The 20,067-nt window shown below is 40.2% G+C and overlaps 1 protein-coding gene across 1 annotated transcript in view; it reads left to right on the forward strand.

Moving 5' to 3' along the window:
• The window catches only part of ITGA9 (integrin subunit alpha 9), a 291,817-nt gene that overhangs the window by 212,842 nt on the left and 58,908 nt on the right, over window positions 1–20,067 (forward strand). The window contains exons 19-23 of the mRNA XM_050938116.1: window positions 692–778; window positions 1,630–1,709; window positions 6,805–6,894; window positions 12,016–12,124; window positions 15,138–15,245. Of these exons, the coding sequence (XP_050794073.1) occupies window positions 692–778; window positions 1,630–1,709; window positions 6,805–6,894; window positions 12,016–12,124; window positions 15,138–15,245 (474 nt within the window). The remainder of the gene's footprint in view (window positions 1–691; window positions 779–1,629; window positions 1,710–6,804; window positions 6,895–12,015; window positions 12,125–15,137; window positions 15,246–20,067) is intronic.

A 20,067-nucleotide genomic window follows, 5' to 3' on the forward strand; every position in this document is an offset into this window, starting at 1 on the left:
CTTTGAGGATGAGGACTGAGAGGTCAGATATAGAGTGATGGCTTTTTGAAAAGTGTTCTCCCACGGGTGAAGTGGTGTGTTTCTTTTGTCAGTTTTCTATGTGAGTTCATTTGCGAGCATAGTGCATGCCTGGTTTTACCCACATAGTTGTTGTTGGGGCATTTGATGCATTAGTTGAAGTACACTGTATGTTGTGATAGTCTTGTGTGACAGGCACATGGTGGGGGAGTGTTGATCAGAAGAGCATTGGCAATATGTCTGCAGGTTTTGCATTTGAGTTCTGGCAGAGTCTGGTGCCCGCTTAGAGTTGGTCTGTGGGGAGCTTGCTTCTGATGATGAGGTTGGCAAGGTTTGAAGGCCAGATGATCTGAACACTTTTGGCTGCTGATAGTCCCCTGACTCTAATATGTTTCCTTCTCTGGAATATGGAGTTTCCCCTTTGTCTTTCTTCACGAGGAATTGTAAGATTGTTATTTTTTCTTGCACTTACTAACAATATCTGAGGTTCACAAACACTATTATGACGTGCAGTGCTGTATATTTCCTTTTGACTTGAATGTTAACCTTCTGGGAACTGTGCAGCTAAGGGTGGCAAAGGTGTCCCCTTTTGATTGGAATTGTTCCTTGTAATCTGTCACCTCTTTCCAGCACCACCCTTTCATCCGCACATTTTTTTTCCCCCTTCCTTCAGGAAGAGCTGGGCATTGCTTGTGAGCTGCTGGAGTCAGACTTCCTCAAGTGCAGCGTGGGATTTCCTTTCATGAGATCGAAGTTGAAGGTAATGTGCTGACTGACTTTCAGTGTAAGGAGGGTAGCTCATGAACCTCTCTGTGCCAAGGGAAGAGGCAGGAGTAGACCTGCAGGGGGAAGGCATTATGGCTCTTTGACACTACCGAGTTTTCACAGCTCTCCGGTTGCCTTTCGTAATTGTTGTAAGGTTGGGCTCTTTGTTCCCACTGAACAAAGTCAGCGGCAGTGCTGTGCCCATTGTAACATGCATGCAGTACTAATGGAAGTTAACTGGTGCTTTGCAGTTGCCAGACAATGATTGTGTAATGCTTCCTCAGCAGAAAGTTTGAAGAGGGCTCTCCACCCAGTCTGTTTTTATTGCATGACTTTGTTTTTATTTTGTGTCTTCTCGTGCTATGAAGAGTACATTTAAGTGCAGCTATGTTTAGATCAGTGCCTACAAAAATGACATCATGAATTTCCATATTGTGTCTCAGTGACAGTTAAATAGAATTTTGCTTAATTAGCTGGTGGGTCAGAATATAAACTGGGATCTGAAAATCCAGTTGTGTTCTTTCTGCTCTGACATCGCCAACAAAAAAAAGACTTCAGTCAAAACTTAGCTTACAGTTTTATTGCTCACGGAGTAGACAGAATGGTGAAGGCTGTCTCATCTGGGGAACATCTAACCCTATGACTATTGGCTAATGCCTTAATAGGTTCGGGCCTTCTTTACACACTGACAAATGTATGGCAACTAATATTAAATATATAAAAATAGACTATTTCTGCATGATAGATATAGTATGTAGCTCAAGTGGCGGGGGGGATGGACATGAAATTCTAGATTAGGGAAAGCAATCTATAATACTCACTAAATGCCACTTTTTCTTTTCATAGTATGAGTTCAGTGTGATCTTTGATACAAGCCACTTGTCCGGGGAAGAGGAGTTTCTTACATTCCTTGTCACGGCACAAAGGTAAGGGTCCCTCATCTGGTCATATTTCTTGGTGGAATGTGCAGACTCTTGGCCATATAAAATATATGCTATGAAATACACATGTTGTATGAGGTATAATAAATAACTGAAATTTAATTATTAGGATCAAATTCATATAGTCTGGTGGCATAAAGGAACCATAAAGCCAGCTTAACGAGCATGCCAAATATCCTGGGTAAGTGGTTAAATCTGATACAAAGAGGTGTGTTAGGATTGTCTTTGCACTCTTGCTGCCAGATGGGTGCAAATTAGAGCCGCTCTTAGTGTGCTCTAAATTGTATTGGAGGGCAAACCAGCCCACAGCTGACTCCAGGCTCAGGGGATCATTATGTGGCATGAATCCACCTTTCATCACTCATCCCTTTGAGTCTTGCACCAAGTGCAACTCAGCTGCATCTGAGCATTTGTACCAGTGCTTGAGTGAAATAAGTGATCGGACCCAAGTCAAAAAGCAATCTGTGTTCATTAGATGATAGATGGCCACGGTTCTTCGCTAAGCTGTTGAAAAGTTGAGCGCACATTTTTTTCTCCTTCTGATCTTTTGTGTGGTGTGACTGGATGTATGAGACAGCTGAGCAGTGTTCTGCCCACAGAACATTGTGAAAATTGTTATGAAGTGAGTTAGGCTGAATGTCACTTCAAATACAGAGTTGTTAGAAATGTGTCCATAGGGATTTGATCTTAGAATCAGTGAAAACCATAACATGCCCTGTCTCCTCTCTAGGATGATCTATCATAAAGAAACAAAATATAACTGCAGTTAGGTCACAGGAACTCTCTGGAGTCATATAAGAATTTATGATAGTGTGGCTTTATTACCCTGTGCTCCTAATGCTGCCACTGCTGAAACGTGGTTAGCTGGGGCTTTCACTTTCTGTGCTGTTGGGTGTGACTGCAGATGCATGAAGAGGCCCGTTTTGGATCCTTCCATGTCAAGATGAACATAATCAGTCTTAATCCCCCCATCCCCACTTTCATGATGACCCTCCCCCACACCCACGAACTGTTGGAGATGAGAGATGAACACTAGCAGTTGCTCAGTGACTTAGTTCTCATAAAGAGTAATCCCCTCAAAATGACAGGTGTGTGGAACAAGATCCTGTAGCATGTGCTGCTGCTATGAAATACTATAAGAGAGCCCTGCACATCAGAGGGTCAAGACTGTTCGTGTCTAATACATTAGAGAAATTTTATTATCCGTGAAGAGCAGTTCATCCACCCTATAGAAATCTTATGTGTAAGTCATAGTTGTTGCATGAGCTTAGTTCCATGGAGGCTGCTTTAATTTCACCCAGTCTGTGTTTTCCAGAACTTATAACACATAATGAAGAGGAATATACATATAACTTGTTCCCTTGGGGTCAGATCCATCTCTCAATATACTTCAGTAAATTTTCCTTGGTATCTACCCTTATTTTACGAGGAACCTACCATACCCTATGAAGACCCTCCCATTAAATCGTGCATTCTATACTTCACATTGCTGTACAACATATAAGGAGCTTAACATGTTCTCCAAGTTAATTTTCACTTCGTGTTTGTGAAAGGGGGAATATGCAGGGCTGGCTCAAGGAAACCCTTGTCCTTCTCCGCTACAAAGCATAGGTTTTGGTGTAGCTGTAAGGGGTTGTCAGTCCCCCTGGGGTGTGAGATATCTATAGTACATCAAGAACTTGTATGTGCATGCACATAGATAGTATAGAGAATCAGGGTAATTAGAAGGAGGTTTTTTATATAAAGGAGGAGGACAGAAAGGAGTCTTGTGGCTAAGGACTTGGATTGAATCTTGGGAGGTCTGGGCTCATATCCTGTTTCTCTCACTTTATATATATGATGGAGAAGTTAAGTAACTTAACCAGCAAGTCCTAGGTCCCCATCTAGAAAAAGAGGATAATAATTATAGAATATCAGGGTTGGAAGGGACCTCAGAAGGTCATCTAGTACAACCCCCTGCTCAAAGCAGGATCAATCCCCAGACAGATTTTTGCCCCAGGTCCCTAAATGGTCCCTTCAAGTATTGAACCCACAACCCTGGGTTTAGCAGGCTAGTGCTCAAACCACTGAGCCATCCATCCCCCTGGCCACTTGTCTGCCTCACAGGGAGTGTTTTTTAGGAACTTAATGCTACAATAGTGAGATCTATAGAAAAGCCTATGAGTAAAGAAAATAAGAGGGGAAACCTGTGATGTGCCCTAGTCAGGCTGAGATGAAAAGGGACATCCTGTATTCACAGGCTCCTCAAGCCAGCACTGTAGCACCGTCTTAGCACAGAACAGTTCTCCCTTCCCACCGTGCTGGAAGTGTAGGAAGTACATATCTGTGTAGAAGTCAAACCTGTCACTGCTCGTAGGGGGCTCCCAACGGGCTCATTGCAGCTGCAAGCTGGGCAGCATAGTCTGGAACAGCCTAACAGTTGGATAGTCTAATATTTATTGTACAAAAACATGCACTTTTTGGGGAAGCAACATGGGTTGCTAGCCTTAGTTTCCTGTCATACCCTTTGCTGACAGAAATATTCTTCCTTTTTCAGAGGGCTACACACACGTGTACCCTTTTGAATTCCACTCACTCACAGATGACTAGTTCCACTAGCAGGCACTGCATCTCCCTTGGTATTTGTGACGTGCTACAAAATAACACTGTTTTGGAGACTTAAAACCTGTGCAAAAGGAAAGGGTACTGTAAAATGTTTGTTGGGTGGGGTAGGGTATTTGGAATGCTCTTCAGCCGCATGCCTTTGTTTATTGGCAGTCGCATCAAAGGAGCCAATCACAGAAGGCTGTGCTGTATCAGCAGCCTGTTTTTTCACAGTCCTATTGAACAAAGGTAGCCGCCTGCAAAGCCAACTTAGCACTTTATACAAGGAGTCCCAAGGCTGCCTGTTATAGCCTCAATAACACTGCCCCCAAATAAGAGGGGTTTGTTTGGTCAAATGTTAAGGTTTGTGAATAAATCTAGTACCTTGACAGCGGAAAGCCAAAACCGGTCCCTTAGGTTATGCTGCTGAAATCTGAAATAATATGTTAAAAAGGTAGAACAGGATTATTTTTCCATCTTTTGGTGGCATTCAGACTCACCATCAGATTAAGTATCTTTGCAATTTTGACCTGCATGGGTTTGCTCAGAATACAGCATTCTCAACAAAGGCATAATATAATACTTTAAATATCCAGACTTCGTTTGTGAAGAGGGTCATTTTATATACTAGTATTGATTTAATACAGCACCACCTTCAAGCTTCAAAGCATACTACAGAATCATAAACTGTACACATATAGCCATCATTTTACCTACCTCTTGAGTGGAATGTCACAGCTATTTTTTGATGGCACGAGCAACATTCCACACTGGGGATAGGACATGAAGAATAATCTGTCGGTTTAAAGCAATGGGGAATTTAGGAAAGCAATGATTGATGTTGGAAATTGGCCACATTTGATTACTCATGGGAAATGTACCATGGGACCTTCAGTGACTTGAAATAAGCAGAAAGACCTCAGTGTTTGTGTCATTCAAAAGACAGCAGCATAGTGTTCCCTGCTATCAGGAGCATTGGCTTTTTTCTTACTTAGTGGGAAAAATGCTATTCACAAACTGTAGAAACAGGCCAGAGTCTCAAAATTTGGATCTAGATCTGAGCTGTTCTAAAAGTACCCTTTGTGGCAATTTTGTCCATTTTCAGATGCTCATCCACACCACTTGAAATTTCAGTAAATGACATATTTGTCACGGCATGACAGGAAGTCAGTGGTACTGATTTGGAGTCATCTTCAAACCTGTGTGAGAGGAAACAGTTTTAGAGGCTCAGAGGCTTTGGTTTGGCCCATCTTGGAGTTAGTGATATGGCCACAAAATTTGGATTCAGATTCAAACTTTCTCAGAAATCAAGGATTTTTAGATCCACAGCTTTGCTCAACTCCATTTAGTTTATGAGGGCTGATGAGTTCACAGCCCAAGGAAATATAGTTGGTGATACATTTCTTATTGATAAAACCTGTGACTGAAGCTTCTTGACCGTCATTTTCTTATGTCAAGAAGAGGTAATCTGAAGTAGGGCTGTCTACTGAACTGGCTTTGAAATGTTTGGCGAAAAGTGAACATGGTGTCACATTTCTACTCAACATCCAACATCCCCTAAATTTGGGAGGTCAGAGAGATTTCGAAAAACAATACGTCTCTATATATCCCATTGAAATAAATTGACATGGTTGTGTAATACTCATCTTTTTTGCTCCATATTTTGGACTTTTGCAAGGCCATGTAATAGCACCTAATAAAAACGTATCTCTCTCTCATTTTGAAAAGTGACTAAATGTGATATGGGCTGTTTTAGAGTACACACCTCAATCAGTGCACCACCTCGTTTACTGATTTGAGAATGGTAGGATCACAGAACTGTTCTAAGATCTCCTTCAAAAGAGAGGTACAATCTGGCAGATAAAGAATGATTTTAAATTGATTGTAAATTATTTTGATTATGTTTGAGATGTAAGATGGAGACTTGCCATTATTTTACTACAGTAGTTTTCCAGGCCAAGTGAATTTAGATGGAGTCTCATCTTATGGGTACCTTTTCAGCATATCGTTTATGATGTATGTCTGTACTGCAGCTGGGGATGTGCTTCCCAGTGCACTTATGCTAATGAACTAAAAATAGTGTAGCCGGGGTAGCCGGGCAGCTGCCTGAGTACAAGTCCTCCTGGACCCTCTTCGGGTGGCTAGCCCAAGATGGTACCTGTGCTACACCAGCTACTCTACTATTTTAGCATGTAGAGCTAGCGCAAGGCTGTATACCTGCACCGAGAAGCATGCTCCCAACTGCAGTGTAGACTTACCCATACAGTGCATGCACACAGGCAATCCACAGAAGACAAGCTTTGTGTGTATGCCCGCTCCAGGGCACAATTTACAAATGTAACCCTTGATCTTTCAAAGTCTCTGTAATGAGCCATCACTCAAACACAGAGGTTCAGAGTAAAAGGCCGATATGAGATAATAGCTGCTGACTGCACCCGTGTAATTCAGTGCAAAGCCTGTAGGTTTACAGCATGCTTATTTTTCTTTTCTGACACAGTGGAAACCTAGAACACTCTGAATCACTACATGACAACACTCTCACCCTGTCTGTGCCCCTGATGCATGAAGTGGACTCATCTATCACTGGGTAAGTGACCAATTATCAAATGACAAAAAATACAAATAAAATCCTAACAAGAACATGTGAATTTCATCCAACGGAAAATTACATTCTTCTCTTTGTTTATATGTGGCCAGAAAGCTGCTTTCTTCTAGACTTGTTTCCCAGACTTTGAAAACAGGACATCGTCATTCATTATCTGGGATGTATTTATTGCACCCCATCCTCTCCCAGCTAGTAACATTAGATATTTTAGTATTTGATTTAAGTTGCTGTAATTCTGTGAATGTGATGGACCTTAAAAAAAAGGGGGGGAGGCAAGACTAAATGAATCAAATCTCATTCCAGAAGATGTGTCTAAAGATATGGCTGAGAATTACCAGGCCAAAGGTTAGGGTCTAATGTTCTGGAATTCTCTGAATAATGGTGAGATCTAACTATTTGCCTTTCTGTTTAATTTCATAGTCAGAACTAGCTTGTGTTTATATTTTAACCCCCATTCTCCCTGGTATGAAAGGAGTTTGAATAAAAATAGAGAGATCCACATCACTATCGAGGCTGAAATACTTGTAATATACTGGACAACTGTGCCTCTGTAGATAAATTCATGGAGGATAGGTCCATCAATGGCTATTAGCCAGGATGGGCAGGGATGGTGTCCCTAGCCTCTGTTTGCCAGAAGCTGAGAGTGGGCGAAAGGAGATGGATCACTTGATGATTACCTGTTCTGTTCATTTCCTTGGGGGCACCTGGCCACTGTCAGAAGGCAGGATACTGGGCTAGATGGACGTTTGGTCGGACCCAGTATAGCCATTCTTATGTTCTTATGTCCCTCTCTATTGGCTGGACCTCATAAAGAGCTATAAACTTATGGGCCTAGTCCTTTAGCACTGCCATTTGAGGCTGAACCTTTTAGATCCAGAGATTCCAGGTTCAATCCCAGGAGGCGACCCAGGCAGTAACTGACTCAGAATTAGGTCATCCAGACACCAATGAGGAATAATGACGTATGTTGAGCTAATGTGGTTTACATGTACTGCCCACTTGGGGAAGTACATCCTGAGCATCAGAGGTCTGCAGAACTTCAAGCCCCGTATTAGCCACCATTTGTAACAACCTCCTGAATGGATTCTTTGTGGTGACTGAATCCAGGCAGCATGAGCATCTACTGCCTGAGCTAAGGGTCATGGCACTACTATACCACTAGTAAAGGACAAAGACATACTTAGCCACTGTTACAAGTTGAAAAAATAGATACCTGTGCTTATTTGAATTCAATGTGTGAGTTAGAAGAGGATGTGGGTAAACCTTTAGATTCATGGCCGAATCTGGGTTTGACCATTTAGGCCTGTATTTCTGTCACACTGCACAGGAATAAAGTCACACAACTCCCATTAGCGCACAGAGTTGTCATGCATGTGGAAGATGTGGGTGAGCCTACTCAGACAAAAGAAGAATGCCATCAAACCTCAACATAAATCTCAACCTCTTTGGAGGTGTGAAAAAGTCTGGCTAACCTTTTTCATTCATTTTAATTTTTTAACATGTCTGCATTTACAGGCTCCAAACCAGATTTTGTGCCAAAATACTACAAAAAAGACTATCCCCATAGTATTTCTATCCCTATGGGAAGGAGTACATGCTGGAAATTTTGAGAGAGAGCCTGTTCTCACCATGTTTCTGGCCCAGGTTTTGCAGACCCCCAGTAGTTCAGATGTGTGTTTATTTGACTTGATCCTCTGGACTTGTTAAGGTTTGCCCATGACTAACAAGTACAAAAATTTCCAGATACTGAAAATATAACACTTAGCAGTACTGAGAAAAAACCTTATATTTAAATAATGGAGTCAAATATGTCTGCATGGAAATCAGTCTACATTTAAACTTTAATCCAGTGAATCTCTTGCTCCTTGATGAAACTGATGATTCTCAAGCACAGAAGAGTTTCATCTATTATTCTAGGACTGCTGTTTTCTCCCTGTTAGTGAACAAAGATTCTAAACATTCCAAAAAGTTTGACGCAACTTGGGCTTCTTTCCTTCTCTTCATAATATCTCATTTAAAAGACAAGTCTTGAAAACCCCACTTAACTGATTTTATGGATTACTTTCTTCATTCAAATACGTTAGGTGTAGCTAACTCCAGAGCATGAGAACACCTTGTCTGGTTACCAGGACTGAGTTTACTGATGGTTTCATCAGAGGAGATAAAGTTCTGAGGCATGATAACATTAGTGATGCTCTATTTTGGACACCATATTTTTAAAGAATATTTTCATTTATTATTAAGGATCTGAGTCCATGATAGAGATCCTTGGCCCTGCTCATATGCTACATAAAGGGATGGAGTGGCATAAATAGGCCCTAAAAGCTCCATATCCAGCTGGGAGAGGACTCTCCTGGCACGGGCACTATAGAAGACAGCAGTAAGGCTGCCTTCTGAAGACTCTCTCATGAGCCCCAGCATAGGAGGCATGCTGGGGCAGGAGGGCATGTCAGATGCAGCTCTTTGGAAATTCTGAGTACTACTGCCACCTGTATGGTAACCTGGGGAGGCTGTTGTAACTTAGTTTCCCAGGGCTGTCTTAAATTACACCAAGAACCTTTTCTGCCCCTGGAACATCCCAGGATTAGGAGGGCATTTTGGGAGGATTAGCCCCATCTCCCCCCTGGGTTGTGAGTTTTGTACTGTGTCTTAGTCCTTCTGGTAAAACAATGTTGTGTTTTACACTGTGATGAGAGCTTGAGATTGACATTCAGGAGTCCTGGCTTCTATTCCCAGCTCTGCCACTGACTTGCTGTGTGACCATGGGCAAGTCACTACATCTTTCCTGTGCGTCAGTCTCAAAATGGAGATTACAACCCCATAGTTGTTGAAAAGTGTAATTAATTAATGTTCATAAAGTGCCATGGAAACCATAGACAGAAATCCATACGTAAGTGAAAATTATTATTGTTATTAAAACAGCTTTCTCAGATTAATTTAACGTTATCAGTGACCCACCCCCTGCAAACCTAGTCAAGGAAAACTTGCCTTGTTTTCAGCAAAGAATTAGAAAGGTCTGCAGGACTGGGACAATAGCAAGTGACATTTTTACCTAAGTCTTTTGTTGCCATTTTAACAAGAAATACTTGTTGTATTAAACATTGATAAATAGAGCTGAATGGGTAATTCATAACCAGTAATTGATCAGACAGTTTTAGGGCCTCAGTGGAGATACAATGGCATAAAACTAGAGTCTCTTTTTCTGTTGCAAACTATGCAGGAGCGATTCCTTTAATTTCTTCTGTGAATTAATTTTTTTTCTCCAAAATTATGCTGATTAGGACAGATCCTCTCAATTGTTGTAGAGCAGTATAGCTCTACTGTACTTCATGGAGTTATGCTGCTTTACACCAGCGGAAGATCTGGCCTATTGTATGTTTTTTTAAACCTTTGTGGGCTAAATGCAAAAAGTATTTAACATTCCAGGGGGGATCCAGTGGACATAGTGTACTTAGATTTCCAGAAAGCCTTTGACAAGGTCCCTCACCAAAGGCTCTTATGTAAATTAAGCTGTCATGGGATAAAAGGGAAGGTCCTTTCATGGATTGAGAACTGGTTAAAAGACAGGGAACAAAGGGTAGGAATTAATGGTAAATTCTCAGAATGGAGAGGGGTAACTAGTGGTGTTCCCCAAGAGTCAGTCCTAGGACCAATTCTATTCAACTTATTCATAAATGATCTGGAGAAAGGGGTAAAAAGCAAGGTGGCAAAGTTTTCAGATGATACTAAACTGCTCGAGATAGTTAAGACCAAAGCAGACAGTGAAGAACTTCAAGAAGATCTCACAAAACTAAGTTATTGGGCAACAAAATGGCAAATGAAATTTAATGTGGATAAATGTAAAATAATGCACATTGGAAAAAATAACCCCAACTATACATACAATATGATGGCGGCTAATTTAGCTACAGCGAATAAGGAAAAAGATCTTGGCGTCATCGTGGATAGGTCTCTGAAGACATCCACGCAGTGTGCAAAGGTGGTCAAAAAAGCAAACAGGATGTTAGGAATCATTAAAAAGAGGATAGAGAATAAGAAGGAGAATATATTGTTGCCCTTATATAAATCCATGGTACACTCACATCTTGAATACTGCGTACAGATGTGGTCTCCTCATCTCAGAAAAGATATACTGGTACTAGAAAAGGTTCAGAGAAGGGCAACTAAAATGATTAGGGTTTGGAACGGGTCCCATATAAGGAGAGATAAAAGAGGCTAGGACTTTTCAGCTTGGAAAAGAGGAGACTAAAGGGGGATATGATAGAGGTATATAAAGTAATGAGTGATGTGGAGAAAGTAGATAAGGAAAAGTTATTTACTTATTGCCATTATACAAGAGCTAGGGACCTCCAAATGAAATTAATGGACAGCAGGTTTAAAACAAATAAAAGGAAGTTCTTCTTCACACAGCGCAGAGTCAACTTGTGGAACTCCTTGCCTGAGGAAGTTGTGAAAGCTAGGACTATAACAATGTTTAAAAGAGAACTGGATAAATGCATGGAGGTCAAGTCCATTAATGGCTATTAGCTGGGATGGGTAAGGAATGGTGTCCCTAGCCTCTGTTTGTCAGAGGATGGAGATGGATGACAGGAGAGAGTTCAGTTGATCATTACCTGTTAGGTTCACTCCCTCTGGGGCACCTGATATTGGACACTGTCGGTAGACAGCATACTGGGCTGAATGGACCTTTGATCTGACCCAGTACAGCCATTCTTATGTTCTCAGAGCTCTGAGAGTCTGGAAAGAAAGATTTCAGTTCCCAATGTGAAAGGACCAGGGCATGGACAAGAAGTTTTGTCGTAGGTATGGGGAAGAAGGGACAGATTTTAGATATGATGTTAAAAATGTCTCATATTATGTCTGGGAATAGCAGAAAAAAGACCCAGTTCAGGATCCATTAAGGTTGTATTTGTCTGACCTACTGCTGAGAATAAAACAAAGTATAGACAATATGATGGGAAGGGAAGGGAAGGGCTCCCTTGAGTCACCTCTCTTAACTCTCTGTACCAAGCTGTATGAACTCTGCACTGCACTTTCAATCCACAAATGTATCTCACATTGAAGACAGATGGAGATGACTGAATTCATGTCTTAACCTTTCAGAACTGTCTCCCCGACTTCCTTTTTCTATGGAGGGTCTGTGGAAGCATCCAATTTTGTTCAGCTGGAGAATTATGAATGTCTTTTTCAGCCTCTCAACTTCACTCTTCAGGTAAAGTTGATCCACCTTTACACTTCTTCTCTTGACAGCACATTTTTTTGTGGGGAGATTGGTGCACGTTTCCTTATCTCAGAACAGTGTATCATACCTACGTTTTAGGATGCTGTATTCACAGTGGACTAAAGTAGTCTCCAGGGATGGTGTTTTTCCTTATCTTCATGTATTATTAAAAGATTTAGAAATAGGGCATCACAGTTTCATGGGCAGGGAGCTGCCATTGTTTGGTCTGGTCTTTTTTTTCCCTTTTCATCACGTGTAGAGTGAACAGCTCTGTTCATTCAAGTGTCACATCTCAGATCCAGTCCCAAGATTCCAAAGGGAAGAGCCATTATTTTCAGTGGCATTATGGTTAAACAGAAGGATAGGCAGCATTCATTCATGAGGCCGAGCAAGTTCCCTCTCAAAAGAATCAAGGCTTGTTGCATGTAAATGTCAACACTACAAGGTACACAGTGCTCCCTACTACAGAATAGTGCAAAGAATGGGCCAGAACTGTGCACCTTGTTTGTGTCTGTGTGGGATAGTGTGACCAGATGTCCCGATTTTATAGACACAGTCCTGATATTTGGGGCTTTGTCTTATATAGGTGCCTATTATCCACCACCCCGGTCCCGATTTTTCACCCTTGCTATCTGGTCACCCTAATGCGGGAGTTTAACAACAAAGGGTAGAGGTGAGAAGAGTTCATTTTAAATACGTCACACAGGATCTCAAAATTACCTGTGCACGTCTATGGGATCATCCTTTTCATGTGGATGACGTAGCTTCCTGGTGCAGTGTAACCTGTGGGATGCATGTTAAAACAAGATTTTTTGATAGGACCAAAAAGAACTCATCTCACTACCATCACTGTGTTTCATAGTTATCTTTACAAATCCTTTTTGACCACTAGATGGAAGTAGGGGATGACAAATCATACAGATATGGGAGGGTGGGGGATCATTTATAGAATATTGTAAACAATAGCTTTTCATTTTTCCTTCTTTCCACTGTTCTCCTAGGCATCATGCCAGTTAGCTCATAATGGGTAACACATGTCTCAATCTAGGGGCAGGCTATAGTCCAGAGCAGTTAAGCCCCTCCTGTCATGCACTGCCCGTAGCTATTTATTAAAAAGGAGTAAAAGCTGGGTGTTCAAACTGGGATTTCAGGATGTTAAAGCTCTTGTGAACCAGACTTCTAGTGCCTGTGACTCTCAATTTATTCTTGAGGATTTGTAGTTTTTCCATAGTCATTTATTGGTTAGAAAACAGATTAAGACCAGATGTACTGATATTTTGACTAGATGATTACTTTCAATAAAAGAAAATTATATAAAGTATAGGGATAGAATTTATACATTGATAATATATCCCTCCCTCCCTTCTGATCTCTCTCACACAAACAAAAGTTGCAATATAAGAGAGTTTTCAGATAGAGATTGAAAATGATACTATAACAAGTCACAGATCTGCCCTCCAGTAAAGTGGTAAACCTCAGATTGTGAGTGTGTGTGTGTGTGTGTGTGTGTGTGTGTGTGTGTGTGTGTGTGTGTGTGTGTGTGTGAGAGAGAGAGAGAGAGAGATGGTAGGGTTTCATAATGGGTAACGCATGGTTTGTATCACAATTTGTTTAATTGTGTTTAATGATTTTCCCACTATTTATTAAATTTTTCCAGATGGAGAAAAGTAACATTTTCTCAACAGAAAAAAGATGAATTACTAAAAATACATAAGATTTGGGGCGATTTTTGTATGTGAAAATCTGCATTGAGTCAAATGTTTTGTTGTGAATAATATGTTGTGTAATCCGAATACCTTTTATTCATGAACTGTTTTTCCTTATCATGGTGGGATTATCCATTTTTTAAATTTCTAATTTGTTACATTAGGCTCACATTTCATGCAGTATTTGTTCTGCTCCACTGTAGTTGGAGCCCCCTCTCCTTTCCTGTGCCTCAGGGCTTTTGTAAAGACTTGGCATTCTGCACCAGTCCCCTTTATGATTCATGCATTCCTCAAAATATATACAATGCCTCAAGAAAGAAGACTTGATATTTTAATATTTATAGTCCCTTGGACTCACAACAATGCTGATGTGGATCACTATATATTTAGACAAAGAAATCTCAACATAGCTGAACGTTTTTAATTGGATTGTTTAATATTTTGATTATATAAACTTTTTTCTGTGTGTGTGTATTAGCGATGGTCAGAAAATGTTTTTTCCTTCCTCATGAAAAAAGTAGACAAAATATTTTAAAAACTGAATTTTTTCATGGATATCTTTGAGGTTTTTGGGGGGAGGAAAAAAGTTTTGTGTTTTATACCTGAAACTTTTCAGTTTGGGGCTGGAAACTCTTTGGTTTTACAGTGAAAAGTCAACATGTTTCCATGAAAAAACTTTGTTTTGTTGAACCCCCCCAAATCTTGAACTGAATTAAGGTTGCTCAAGTACATTTCCTATCAACACAGTCAGTAAACCCAGAATTCCAGTAGTCATGTTCATCATTCCATTTTGGTTTGTGCTCGTTAAGAAAAACACACACAAAATATAATGCAATGGTTACCATAATGGAAAAGAACAACATTGGTAGGAAAAGCAATGCTCTTTTCATTCTTCTAGACAGCATTATTGAAGCATTCAAAATGTAATCATTGACCGTGTCTCCACATAATGGACAAAAGCCACATGTAATTTATGTTGGTAACTGGCTTTTTAATTACTTGCCATTGTACGTCAATGCTGTTCACTGTATAGTGCACACTGTGGGTGAAAATACTAAATGTCAAAAGAGCAAAAATTAAACTAACCCCTGCTGCAGTATCCCATGCTTTATATAACAGTTCTTAGTGAAGACTGAAAAAATTAGGGACATGAGTGAAATTTGGAAATATATCTGTAATCCATGTTCACTCTAAGTAAGTGTGTAAAGTCAATGAAGAGAATTCCAGTTCTGCAATAATTTTATATTCATGATCTTTAATATATGTACCTGTATTTATATGTATTTTCACACTTCAAGGTTTACAACACTGGACCAAGCACACTCCCCGAATCTTTTGTTGACATTTTGTTTCCTAACCGCCTCTCTGCCAGTGGGGCTGAAACTTTTCACATTCAGCAGATGATGGTGAGTACTTTGTAATGTTTCCTCAAGTGGTGAAACTCCCAGTTTTTCTCACTTAAGTAAGATCGAACGTTAACTGTATTCTGATTTAAATAGTTTGCTGTCTAGTGGAGTCTGATATAAAGCCAATCCATGTTCATTTACATCAGTTTTCTGTACAATCACCTTTAAATAGGAAACTTAAAACTGAATATAACATTTATATCATATTATACCTCATCATTAACACAAACAGGGTTTTTGACTGGTTGCTTACAAATGTTAGTAGCCTGATGATTAAATAAAAAAAAAATTCTGTGTCTGCCACCAAGAAAACCACCTCATGACATAGGATTCACTTTTGGGGTTTGGGGTTTTTTTAAGTTTGGGTTAATATGTTAAACTATCATGTTTTGTATTGATGAGATGTTGAAAGGAAGAGTTGGTTAGGGAGCTGATTCACTCCTCCCCTGTACAAATTCATAGTAATTGGATGTGTGTGGGAAACTGTGCAGAAAAAGCACAACCCAACACCCCAACTCACAGGTAAGTCAAGAGGCTGCATGTGTGGCTGCTTTTCTAGCCTTTTGGTTGGAAAAGTAGCTGCAGCCATTGCACGACCCAAATGCAGGTGTTTGTGTCATTGAAACCATACAAATGGATATTCAATGACCTCTTCTTTCGCACATAACCAACATCCCTGTACATGCCAATCAGTTTGTGGCTGGCGCAAAGCAATAGCAGGTGGAAAAGCCCTCTTTGCATTGCTGCTTTGCTTGTGCCCCTTCCCCAGGCTTTTTGCCTTGAAGAGTTTGGATATTTGTAGAAGAATCTAGAAATAGGGAGGGAAGAACCAGCATCATGTTACCTGCCAGAGTTGCTTAGACTGAGCCCATCCTCCAGCCTTTGCAGGATTTTTTACCTCCCAGGCCTTTTTAATGCTTTGTTCAGCCTAGTTTAAAATGCAGAAGACAGTCCAGACTCAGTGTCACATTGCTCACTCTGTGCAATGTGGCATTTGTCTTTTGGCATTTACAGGTTTATGCCCGTAAACTTTAATACTTGCTCCTCAAGGGACTGAGTTATGGGTGCCAGGGCAGATGGTAAAGTCATGAAAGCCTTTTAGAACAAAGTTCCAAACTTAGGCTTAATCCTGAGAGGTTCTGAGGTCATGCAATTCTCATAGACCTCCTGGATTCTTATGATTAGGCTCCGTGATGTGTTGGAAATGTAGACACTTGTTTAAAACACTAACACTCACTTTCCCTAGCTGTCTAGCAATGTCCGCTTGTGGGATTGTGGAGCATGTTTTTGCTGATACTGCTATTCTCTATATATCTGTCTAAGAAGATTATGGTATATGGCCCCCATGTAGTATTTGAGCTTCTCATAAGCATTAATGCATTTATCCTCACAAACTCTCAGGGAGGTAGGGAAGTGTTTTACAGATGAGGCGTTGAAGCACAGAGAGATTAAGTGATTTGCCTGACGTCACGCAGGAAGTGTGTGTCAGAGCCGGGCATTGAATCTGTCTCCTAAGTCTCCAGTGCCTTAAGCACAAGACCACCCTACCTCCTTGTCGAGGTTTTATTGACTGAAAAGGGAAAATTAAGCCATTGAACTTTTGAGGCATCATAGTGCAGAACAAACACCCTTTTAAAAAACAAATTATATCCAAAAGCAGCAGACTGGAATGAACTCTGGAAAATGGGTCAAAAGTAGCTGCTTTGCAAAAAGGCTTTTGTAAACACATTTACCAATGATTCCGATGTTTCTGATCAGTCTGTACTTCTGGTAGCACAAACATCAGCTGATGCAGTTGTGCAGAGGAATAGTGTCTCTTTCAGAACAATGCATAGCAAAGTTATTCTTTTGCTTTCACATTCTTAGAAGTCAACATTATCAGAACTTTCAAAATGGATAGAGTTGTGATTATTAATAAGAATGTTTATAAAGTTGCGTAAACAATGTGAATAATCGGTGGTGAATTGCCAGGATTTACTCTTAAAATTCATTACATTGGCATCTTAAGTTTTTATGGCATAACACATTTTTCTGAAAGCCATTTAATATTTGTGCCTGCCTGTCAAAGTTGATTTGATCCATTTACTATACACTACAGCATTGCAGTTTGTGGATGCAAGCACATAGAGTAACTATGATGCACATTTGTGTTCAGTATGCATATAGAGTACAGCATAATCTATATTGTGCCATGAGCCATTCATTCTATATTGTGTGGATTGGGTTCTTGTTCCATAATTTAGTCACAAAAATAATATGAAGAGAGTTGGATACAGCCCATTAGAACTGTCTGTGTCTACTGGAGGCATTTGTGGACAAGATTATCTCACTCCCTTTAAAACAGATAGCATGTTTCTTCTCCTGTCTGTTGCTCTGAGCTTTTTGCTTTATTGCAGAAACTCTTCTAAAAGATTTTATTTCCCAGCAATGCAGTAATGATCTCAGATACCAAAGGCTAGAATGCTCACTGCAGCTCTCTGCCTTTTACTTCCCAAATCACCCAAATAACACTACTTGTTTGTCCTTGACCCCCTACGTTGTCCTCTTTTCCCCACCCACCCAGCAAGGAAGTGCTGATAAGTGCTTCCTTCCTCATCAGCGGGTTAATTACAGTTTGGAGAAGCAAATACAGCAATAAGCAGAAGGGAAGGAGAGGAGCGTGCATTACATACTGTTCCTGTGTTTCTTGAAGAGGCAGATCGTCATAACTAGTCTGTCCATTTTAGGGATGTTAATTTCCCCACACCAGACTGTGCTAAATATATCTTGATTTCCAGTTACCATAACAAAAGGTTGTCCAAAGGTCACAAGCCAAGTCTTCCGCACAGAGAATAAGCATTTGTGCAGAAGTGAAATGTTTGTTAGGAAACTGTGTCTACTCTCTCATGTGGTCACCAAGCCAGAGGATTATTGCTGATAGAACAAATAGACTTTTGTATAGTTTGTCTGAGACTACTGTATAACCCCAGACAGAGATGCACTAATGAATGGATTGCAGGAGAATTCATCTTAGGCAAACATTTATGCAGCTTATATTGCATTGCCTGACTGCACAAAAAGACTAAGATGAATGCAATAAGACAATTCCAGAGTCTGACTGTCTTTAGGAAATTCTGAAAAACCTTCCTCTTCCAAAAGGCTTTTCCACCACTAGAATGGAACTCACAATATTCCTACTGCTAAACCCCCAATCAATCAGCCTGAAGTAAATCAACCTAAACAATAAAGCCAAAACCAAAATTAGAATTGTACTAAAAGTAAAATATCAAAGCCTTGAATTCTAACTGAGCAGAGTTTTTACCCCAAAAAGGGAGACATACCAAGGATTCCCATGAAGTCCATTTGGGACATTACTCTTGCTATTGACTTTATGTGGAAGGTGCTCAGAGACTACAGTGATGGATGGTAGTATCAAACCCTAAGGTAGATAAATAGAAAGCATTTAATAATACTTTGTACTTATGTAGCACCTGGCTTTCAAAGATCTCAAAATAACTTACAAACGTTGTGTCTTAACTCCCCTGCAAGAATGCGTATGTATCATACAGGTGGCCACACACAGCTAGAGAATAGCTTGTTCCAAATCATGCAGATTAGGGGTAGAGTTAACAGAACTCTGGAATTTTGACTCCCAGGCCCCAGCTATAGCCACTATCTTACATACTTTCCTACAAAAGAAAACATTGCTTAATAAACGTGTGGCTTTTGGTTTTAAACTGAAGTAATAAAGATCTTCCAGCAAATTTGTAGGAGTGGAATAGAGAGCTAGTCTGACTTGTCAACCAACAAGCCTTCATCTGTATGGATGGTCACATGGATGTCTGTACCAAATTAACCATGAGATTTCCTGAAGTGATTGTTAAATTAACAGTCGTGGATTACTCTGATCAGGCGGCTCTATGGAGCTGGATCACATTGCTCGTTTCATATTTATTTTATTTTTAGGAAAAGTATGTATGCTTGTGAAAGTCAAGAAACTAACAGTTGGAAAATGAGTTTGTCTGTTTAAACTGGAAGCCAAATCTGGTGCAGGCAGAACCTTCATCCACAGGGACCATGCTTTGTAGGATTGCCAGATTTTTCAGTCTCCATTCAAGCGAGTCCTAGAATCAAAGCAGACTTGTTTTAAACTGGAGTGAGCTGTATGCATGTTTTTGGATTTCTGGGAAGATCTAAGTGTTATGAGCAACATGCAGGCCAACAAAATCATGTACTTAAAGAGCCTGTTTGGTTGGACTAAAATTTTGACTATGAAAAGTACTATTATTGTTATTACTCAGATTGAGGCCTAGCATATAGTAAGAGACAGTCCCTGCCCAAAGAGCTTGTAATCTAAATAGACAAGACAGAGCGTGAGAAAAAGAAATTCCTATGATCCCCAGTATACAAATAAGGAACTGAGATACAGAGAGATTAAATGATTTACCCAAATGAACTGAACCCAGATCTCCTGAGTCCTGGTCCAGCGGTTTAACTGCAAGATTGTTCTTCCTCTCGACTTCCTTATTCATTTCTGATATGCAGTTCCCTTTGCCCTTCAACAGGGACAGTTTAAAAGCCCATACTGATTAAAAGAACAACAGGCAAAATTACAAAAAATCTTTGAGGAGTTTCCCCGTGGTTGCAACTTCATTTCACAGAAGTTTTTAGTGTTCTGTGATTAGGTGAAACCTGTATCATACCATTAGAAGAAAATGGATGTATTTAGGGTTAAAGAAATAGAGCAAATTAATTGGGAAAGAAATTAATAAATATTGCATTCCAAGATAGCATATTAATTTAGCAACAAAAATATTCATTTCAGCATTACTCTCCTCATGAG

The sequence above is a fragment of the Gopherus flavomarginatus genome, chromosome 2, assembly GCF_025201925.1.
Source record: "Gopherus flavomarginatus isolate rGopFla2 chromosome 2, rGopFla2.mat.asm, whole genome shotgun sequence".
NCBI classification, from domain to species: domain Eukaryota; kingdom Metazoa; phylum Chordata; order Testudines; family Testudinidae; genus Gopherus; species Gopherus flavomarginatus.